This window comes from Malurus melanocephalus, unplaced genomic scaffold, assembly GCF_030028575.1.
Source record: "Malurus melanocephalus ecotype Western Australia unplaced genomic scaffold, MMel_1.1 scaffold_429, whole genome shotgun sequence".
NCBI classification, from domain to species: domain Eukaryota; kingdom Metazoa; phylum Chordata; class Aves; order Passeriformes; family Maluridae; genus Malurus; species Malurus melanocephalus.
In genome coordinates, this window is record NW_026623661.1 from 583765 (window position 1) to 593203 (window position 9439).

At 40.1% G+C, this 9439-nt stretch overlaps 2 protein-coding genes across 2 annotated transcripts in view; both read left to right on the forward strand.

Annotated features, from left to right (window-relative positions):
• Window positions 1-2788, forward strand: part of QSER1 (glutamine and serine rich 1) — a 37002-nt gene extending 34214 nt beyond the window's left edge. Inside the window, exon 13 of the mRNA XM_057379982.1 lies at window positions 123-2788. Within this exon, the coding sequence (XP_057235965.1) occupies window positions 123-263 (141 nt within the window). The 3' untranslated portion in view covers window positions 264-2788. The remainder of the gene's footprint in view (window positions 1-122) is intronic.
• Window positions 2789-9082: 6294 nt separating this feature from the next.
• Window positions 9083-9439, forward strand: part of DEPDC7 (DEP domain containing 7) — a 9990-nt gene continuing 9633 nt past the window's right edge. The window contains exon 1 of the mRNA XM_057379987.1: window positions 9083-9155. Coding sequence (XP_057235970.1) covers window positions 9083-9155 — 73 coding nt within the window. The remainder of the gene's footprint in view (window positions 9156-9439) is intronic.

Consider the following 9439-nt stretch of genomic DNA (forward strand, 5'->3'; position numbering starts at 1 on the left):
TTTCTGGCAAAGAAGGCTCATATTTAACTGCAGATTATTATAAAAATGAAAGTCCTCCAATTCTGACAGCCTAACGTGTATGTGTGCATTTCTCTCTCCCCCTCCTTCTCTTTTTTAAATAGATTTCTTCTGTTCAGAAGACAAGTGCAGATCTAGGCCAGGAAGAGATTGTGCAGCTGTGCATGAAAAACATAAAATGGGTGGAGGATCTTTTTGAAAAGTTTGGTGAACTTTTGAATCATGTCCAGCAGAAATGCTCCTAACAAAAATGTATCCCAAATCCCACATTTTTCTACGGCACTAACCTGATGGAACAGAAAGCTCAGAGAGAGGCTCTGATTTCTTTCACAATGCCAGACTGCATTCTTGTTCGTAGCCATTTTTATTTCTCTTTATGGAACTTTGTGCCTTGGCTCRTGCTAAGGAAAAGTGATGCTGCCAAGGAAATCAGTCCTTTGGAGATGGAACTAAACATAAACCTAACCACATTTTTAACCTGAAGAGTTATTTTCTATTTTGTAAACTATTGGATAACTTAGTTTTATTTTCAGAAATGTTTTTGACAAGTGATAAAGCATGCACTACATATACTTTTTTTTCTTTTTTTATTGCTCAACAGATAACAACACTTAAAATACTACAGATTTTTCCATCTTTGACTAAGCGAGAGAAAATTCAGCGTTGGGGCGAACTAATTTTTACATGTCTGGCCACCAAATTTAGAGTTTTGTACATTTTGTGAACAGAGCTGGAGTGGTATCAGTTTCTGCATACGTATCTTGCCATCATAAAATCCAGAAATTTCCTTATGCTTTATGGACTCCTTTTACTATTGTCATGTTCGGGAGACTGAACATGGAGTTGGTGCAATCCTATGACTGCTTTGTGTCAAATTATATTGTAATGAAAGACAATGACCTTAACTATTTTCCCTGTTTTGAAGAAAAAAATATTTTCCTTTATACTGTGGGGTTTTTTTTTTTTCTTTTGGAAAAAAAAAAAATTCAATTGTACATTTTATCTCACTAATAGTTGTATTTTTCACAGAGGAAATATTGTGGTTAAAATTGTTACATGTATCTTTGTAATACACTTTCCATTGTTTTCAGTAAATCCTATTCATTTATATGTTGATTTCATATTGTAAACTATGTATCTCRAGGTAACCCTTTTGTTTATACAGGTTTGCTTCAGTGTTAACCAGAATAATGCATAATGCATACTAGACTAGTTTTGCTTTAAGTGTAGTTGTGTTAGACACTGCAATTATTTTCTGATATGTGAAAAATAAATTTCTTACTAAACTAGCACTTGATTAACTGAGAGTTTAAATGAAGAGCTACTACACTTTATCTCGGTCAACAAAGATTGTTGATTGAATAGACTATATGCAGTGTTAAACACAGCTTACAGAATTGTTTGTAGAACTGGCAGTTGCAGAGCTGTTCTCTTTTCGGTGCCTTTCAAGACATCTTTGTAGCTTTTCTCCCCCTCCAGGTTGTTAAAAGTTTGTAGTGCCACTAGTCACACTCAGACAATGAATGTAACAGGGCTCTAATCAGGAGAACATTTTTCTTTAAATTTGCCAATAGAATGCCTTACTGAGTCATTCAGAATGGAGATGTACTCTACTGGCGTCCTAAAAAGAAAAAGTCATGTTGGTCTTTTTTCAGATGATGTAGAAAAGAAACTTCATTCCTTTATCCTTTTACTGCCACTTAGTGCCTTAATTTCAGCCAAGAGAGCAGGGTTCACTATTCATTGGCCAAATGAAATAATGTTCATTGCCATGTGACCTTTTCCCCATGTTTTGATCCTATTTAGTTGTTAAATATTCATTAGACCGTAGAACTATAAAGAGTTTAATGAATAGATGTGAAAACGAAATTATTTCATCTTGAGTAAGCAAATAGAGGTTTGAATATTAAAGTATGTACAGAATTTTAGCTGATTAGATTTAGAACCTTTTAGGATGTTTACCATATTTCCAAAGCTTCTCATCCTTAAAAAGCAATAATTCTCCTTTACAATTTGTGTGCAGACTATGACAGAAATGGGTGTGTGCCCTTGCCTTTTTTTTAAGCCTCTTCCTGGTGGTTTTGCTTTAAAAAGGGAGGTCATTGTCGTGTGAATGACACATTGTGCTACTGCTATGTCTGCAATTATCAATGAGAGTGAGGTGGGTTTGGGTTTAGGCAGAATGTGCAGATTCTTAGAGAAATCATGGAGCTAATTAATTCCCACAGAATTAATAGCCATGGGGGTGAGGAGTTTCTGTAGTTTCAGTCCTGCTGGGTCTCGTAGGAGCTTGAGTTTATGTGGTGAAGCCAACCAGCAGCCACCAGCCTTGGCAGCAATATCAGATAAAGGATTTTAATGTAAATGTGCCCACKGGAGGTGCCTGGTACACTCTTCAATCAATAGTGGGCATTCCTAAATTTTCTCATCCCTTATTTGTGGGATGGTTGGAAGTGTGTGTAGGTTCATGAGAGGTTTCTTRCCCAGCACAGTTCTGTAGTCCCACTATGGTGATGTGGAAATTCCAGGTCTGGAGGTTTAAAAATCTTTAGGATACAGACTGATGGAACAATTGAACTGGCTCCTTGGTGGTGTAGCAAAGAGCTTTGTCTCTCTCACACCCTTCCTAATATAACTGAAGCAATGAGTTCAGAGAGTTCTCTGTGCTTTCTAAAAGGCTATACCACTGTTGTGTACTTRCTCTGGATTTTGAATCTAGAAGTAGCTTTAGAAAGCTGCTTTTGGTCCTTAGAAGCTGAAAAAAAATAAATGAGAGGCTTTTGGGATAGCTTGTCCCTATTTAAAAATAAAGTAATATTAGAAGCAACCATTTTTTAAAAAAGGTGGGGGGAGGCAGAGCAGGWTGCTCTGCACTGCCATAGAGAGTGACCTGGCTTATTTTTGGCTGTTTTATTCCCAAGGCCAGTTAAACAATCACTGTGCCTGTAGAAGACAGGAAAAACTTGAATAAAAGTAGCAGCCCCAGACTATWAAATATTAATACAATGGAGCTTCCATCTTTGTTTTGGGGTGCAAAAATGGTGGCTARATTGTTAATTTACCAAATCAGAAAAAGTGAAAACATGGAACTCTCGAGTGTGTTGAACGGTCATAAATCAAAGCAAAGCTTTGTTAGTGGGATTGAAGAGGTTTTTTTATACTGAAGCAAACTTTAAAAAAACAGTCAATGTACAAATTATTTTTTTTGCACAAATACTTGGCTTTGTTTTGTTGCATTTTAGATATTGAAGTCTGCACCCACACCTCAAATTTTTTCCCCCTGGAGTAGCAGTGAGGTCTTCATCCCTTAACATCTGACAGTGAAAATTGAGCACTCATTTGACTGCAAGAGAAGATGCACTTGGAAGGAACAAAGCCCTCCTCAGACTATGATTTAGCAAAACAGGAAAGAAACAAAGTACATAATCAGTTATTTGGCTTTTAATTCCACYATTCTTTCCTTTAGTGTGGCATCCCAATTTACACTGGGTTTGGTTTTATTCAAATACAACATTTCTCCTAGGCAGGTTTTCTTTGAGATGCTACTTCCAAAGTTTTGCTAGTAAAAAAATCAGAGACAAAATTGGAGTGAGAAATTGTTTCTGAAAATAGCTAAGGATTCAGGGCTTTTGTGGTTCTGTGGCATGTATTGTATTCCTATATTGTCAAAATGAAATACTACTTTTTAAAAAGTCAGATCTTACAGGCTGTCTTCCAAGTAAATGGTTTCCATAGGAAATATATTTTAAATATTATTTAAATATTTACTACTATTTAAAACAATTTTAAAGCAGAAAAGCTAATACTATGGTCACAAAATGTCGCTGTGTCATCAACCATTTCTTATTTTGTTGCCAGCACTTGACATTGGGTCCCTYTTACTATTTTACAAACCTGTGCATTTCACAGTGCACATTCTGCCATATTTTRTTATTTAAGCTAATATTAACATGTCATTGGTAATAAATGCATGTTTTTTCTGCATATCTGTTCTACATATGGCAAAAAATGAAGCTAGGGCTAATTAAGAGACACTTTATGCATTCTTAGTCCAGATTTTCAGGTGGTCCATAATACAATGTATGGAAATGTGAAAAAGGACAGTTTTGTACCATTCATGATGTTATTAACTAAACCCATTAAAGTGAAAACACTTTTTAAACAAAAACCTTATAATGCTTAGTCATTTGTTATTATAATATTAAGTCTTGAAAAGTTAGATTGTTGGAAACAAATTGGCAATTTAAACTACATTTTCTGCTTGCAACGTGAAGAAATATTGTTCTGGAGTTTGGGGAGGGGGGTCAACTGTGGTGCATGAATTGAGCATGTCTGGTTGATCTGGATTTTTTTAGCTCTGGGTTCTAACCAGTGTTAGAATTAATTCTAAGTGTTTGAATTAATTTGTACARCATATCTGCCAGATCTAAAACTGCTAGGGTGAGTGAGGAGCCAGACTGTTGGGGTAACAAAGAGACTGCTGTGATTCAGGTGGGGTTGACCTGAATTTTAATATTTTCATTTGTTCTCTTTCTTGCTAGACCAGAATATCATGGGGGGAAAATGGTGCTCCACAGAGTTTTGGTATTTTTGCCCACCAGCTACAATTAATTACTCTGGATATTCTTACAACTGTTGTTCCTTCACACAGAGAATTGAACCCCCATGGTGTGGATATTGTCCATAAGATCCATGGTAGGCCTTCTCTGAGAAACTTGCTTGCAGAAAAAAAAAAAAAATAGTGGCCCTCTAAGATTCTTCCCAAACCAAGGTGAATATAAAATGAGTCATTTTCTCTTAGAGCTGATTGTTGTTTTCTCAAAAAAAACACTTAGGGAAGAAGATAGGCAGAGAATGTACCAAAACTTCCAGGATTCCAACAGGACTGCATTTCAGATAGAAGTTATAGCTCATTACCTTTAAAAAAAAAAAAAAAAAAAGTGAGGCACGATGCTGAATGCACACAGCTTTTCAAAAGGGAACAGCAGCTCCTGGGTAAGTATCTTAKKGCAATCAGAATTATTGCTCTGGATTGACTGCCTTTTCCATAGATAACCTAACAAATCTTTGTTTCATTTCCAGAAACTGAAGTACARAAACCTGTCTTAAAATTATTTTAATTTGATCTCTTATAATGATGCAGCACTAAATACAGAGAGCCAGCTATTTATAAAGGAGAAAAAGAAATGGTGAGTCAGGGAAAACATTAAACAGCATTTCAGGGCTGTGTTCTCTCATTGTTCCTGAGTATGCCTTAGGTTTTTTGTTGGATTTTTTAGCTACCTGATGCCCAAGGGGTAGAGGGAAGTAGCAGTAACAGCAGAGCCCATGAGCTTGGCCAAGGACTGTTCTTTTCTTTTTGACATGAACTGTACAAGTACCYCTTTAGTGGGGTAATAAAATTCAGCAGGATGGTTCTGGGACCATTTTCCTATGCTAAACCATGAGCCTGGCAAAATATGGCATAATTGAGTTAACTGACCCCAGTACATTGTACAGTAATTCAAAAGGTAAATTATAGATTATATGCATAAACAACAAGCCTTAAAGAATAAAGGGTATGCAGCTGTTTTCTAAGAAAATCAAAACAAATGGTCAAAAGCAGGAATTCAGTTTTGCTCAGTAAATCCATTTTGAGTCCTCGGTTTTCTCCCCCTCATCCATCAGCTCCTCCTGTCCCATTAAACTGGTGAGTGGGAGAAAGAATGTGAAACTTGTCCCTGGGAGATTAGTATAAATTAGTATAAATTAGTATAAATTAGTATAAATTACTACTCCACCGTGCTGCAGGTGGACATCACTGCTCATTCAGGCTCTCCACACCCATGAACTGGTGAGCTGCTCCCTGAACTCTTTATGAACTCACCCAAAGCCCCTTTCCACAGTAACACGGGTTCGTGTTTGGTTTGGTATTATAAAATACAGGAGTTCACAGAGTGACTTCTGCCATTTGAATTATTCAGTGTCTGATTGCTTGTTCTGGCTGAGCAGGTTTGTGGCCTGTAGAGGACACTGAGCCCTCACTSTTCTGAGAGCAATCATTATCCAAGCAGCGTTCCAGGCCCCTGTGCTGATGCCTTAGGATTTTTCGTTTCTGTATTTTCATGTGTCTGTATTCTTGTACTTCTCTAGTACAGCACTAAAAACTCCCATTCTCTCATCTTTAGACAAAACAATTCCTCTCTGAGCCTGAATCCAAGGACACCTCAGAGCCCCAAAATATGGAAACAACAGCGAGTTTGGGGTGGGTGACATCATCACCTGTAAAGATCATTGGAGAATTAACACCCAATTTGTTAATAAGGTGAAGATCTCAGTGTCCATTTTTGGGTGTAGCCTCAGGAGGAGGCTTTGTCTGCCCTAATGTACCAGTAGGCCTGTAAGGCCTGGATTAAAGTTGTGTATTCTCATTCTCTTAAGTTTGTCTGGGCTCTCTTTCAGATCAGCCTGATTGATAAGGCATCAATGCCAGGACACATTTAGGGATGTGGAGTGAGTCTCTGGTTGTAGTGTATAAGGTGCTTGAAGTCCCAGCAAACCTCCACTAGAGGGAAAAGCTGCAAAACCCTTTTAAAACAAAAAAAAAACTCTTTATTAAGACGGGTCCTTTATTAAGACCTCCCTGTCCCTCAGACCCTTTGGGATTCCAGCCCGGCCACGGAAGGGTCCCGCTCCCAAACAGTGCTCCCTTTGTCCCTCAAACAGCCCRGCGCCCAGAAGCTTCTGTCCTGGCAGCTTGTTTATTGTGCCAGCCTCTTCAGAAATGGAATCCTCACAGATTTCAAGTTGCAGAGTTGTGCTTTAGGAGTAAATCTCGCTCTAAGCCCAGGTGCTAGATGCTGTGTTTGCTGTGGTTCCAACGCTGGATAGCACATCTGGATCCCAGAGAACCTCCGCCGTGCTCTTTTTCCTTCAAAAGTCATGGGAAAGGGGACTAAGCAGAGTGAATTTGTGAATACCCCACTCTGCATCCTAAGAGAGAGTGTCTGTCCTCTCCAGCCCGAATTCAGTCCCGAGCAATCCTCGTGCTCTGAGCTTCAAAWTTACCTGCAGCAGTAATAAATGAGATTCACTGTGGCAGCTCTGTCACCTGCCTTCAGACATGTCCAGCTTGTCAGAAAGCCCTTTGCAATCTGATATTGTGCGAATAGCTGTCCATTTTCTTCAATTTGAGAGAGAAGATTTTCCAATTTTTACAGCTCCATTTCATTATTAAAACCCTTTTGTTAATAAAGTGGCCTTTGCATCTTCAGGAAATGATAATTGTAGCAATTTCTGTAACAGGAGCGGTTGATTTGCCCTTCCATGAGTATCTCTGTGTGATAGTGAACCATATGCTGAACTTTAATTTGTCTCGACATTTGTGAATGGAATGGAGCAACATTTTAAGGGTTACTCTTTATAATGTTCTCCTTTCATCAACTTCACCACTGTGGTGAATACAGGCATTGTTGATATTTAAGTGGGGAAAAAACAGAAGTGTAAYTGTTCTAAATAACTGGAATATTTTTCTGAATTTTTATGGTAATTATTAGTTGCTGTGCTTTTTCAGAAACAGACAAAGGTTGGGTTCAACAGATCCTGATGATAATGGCAAAATATTCAATGTATCTGTACATTTAAGCTACGTTGATATAAACTTAATCTTTAAAGCTTTATTGTTATGGGAAGACATTTGAAATCTCAAGAATAAAGTTTGGTATAGAAGAGAGAGCCTTCTGATATGTTTGAGGTGTAATATAAGCATTTGAAATGCAAAGTTCTGTRTTTACCAATCAGAAAAGTGGGATCTAAMTTCTTTTGAAAATAAGAAATTGGRTGGTATTGTTCTGCAAAAATCCCTYTAKTTCTCAGTCAATTTTCAGTGACAAGTCAATATTGATTTTAACATTGAAAAGYTGAGTTAATGAAACACTGTACACTTTTTGGTTTTAGGACAGTTCATGTTCCAGGTTTGGTGTCCTTTCAGTTTCTAAAAAATTATGGAATTTAAACCTTTTCCTGTGTTACATTGAAAAACACATCAGATTTCTCCGTCACTTAACCAAACATTGATCTGCCATAGATAAAACAGCAGCACCCCATATTTTCTATTAACATGCCTCCATCTCTGAGGTGATGCAGCCACCAACTTTTATCTTTTTGATAGTGATCCTGAAATACTTAATCACACACTCATGTTTGTATTTTGTAAGGTCTTATATCCAATTATATGTCCATCATTTGTGCCTAGAATATCTGGAAATTACAATTTTCCCGGCTTCCAAGTTTGCTATGGAAAAAGTGAGGCAGCATTTTGCATGAAGGTGTGCATCATTCCTCACTTTGTGAGCTGCAAGTTTCCMTTTTGCCTTCTCTCCCCCCATGATCAGACAAGGTCATTATCCTTTATCATCATCCTTATCCTTGAGCAAACACTTGCACATGAGGAAACAAAATGAAATTTCATTTTTGTAGGCATTTTACTACAGTTTGAGTAAGTTCCTTTTTCTCTGTGCTCAGAGACAAGGAGAGGGTCCCGTGGAGGGTCACAAAGATGATGAGGGATCTGGAACATCTCTCKTAAGAGRAGAGACCGCAGGTTTAGTCTCAAGGAGAGAAGACTGTGAGGGGGTTTCATCAATGCCTGCCAACATCTCAAAGWCAGGTGCCAAGACAGGTGTTCTTTTTGRTGSTGCCCAGTGACAGGACGAGGAGCAAYGGCCATAAACTAGAACACAAGAAGTTCTACCGCGCTATCAGGAAAAACTTCTTTCCATTGAGGACAGCAGAGCACTGGAACAGAATTCCAAACCCACTCGAACACCTTCTGTGTCACCTGCTCGGGGTGACCTCGGCAGGGGGATTGGATTGGATGATTTCTCGAGGTTCTGTCTTCTCCTGCCCACGATGCTGTGATTGCTCGTGGAAATGAAGCTTCGCTGGCAGCAGCCGGGCAGTGCTCGGGCGGTCTCTGCCCTTTCTACCCGGGCTCGGGCTCCTCCCATGGGCGTGGCCACAGCGGCTCCGCCCCCGCGGGCTCTTTATAACGCGGGCTCCAGCGGCGCGGCARATGCGCGGAGCCATGGCCACGGTGCGGGAGAAAGCGGCGGCTCTGAGCCTCAGCGCGGTCTGCAGCCCGGCCGCCAGGCCAGCGGGTACGGGGAGCAGGGGGATGGGAGAGGGAGAGGGAGGAGGGGGAGAGGGCTGACCACAGCCCGGGGTCGGCGGGAGGGACGGGACTGCTCTGCCCGCTGCGGGATGGGAGCCCAAGCCGGCGGCAGCTCCGCTCGGCGCCTTTCCCGGCTCCGCGGAGATTCAAAAGTTGGCCGGGCTCCGGCGCCGGGAGCCGCTTCCGCCCGGGAACGGCAGCTTCGGACCGAGGGCAGCGCCGGTGCCCTCCCGGTTCCCTCCCGGAGCCCTCCCCGGTTCCCTCCCCGGT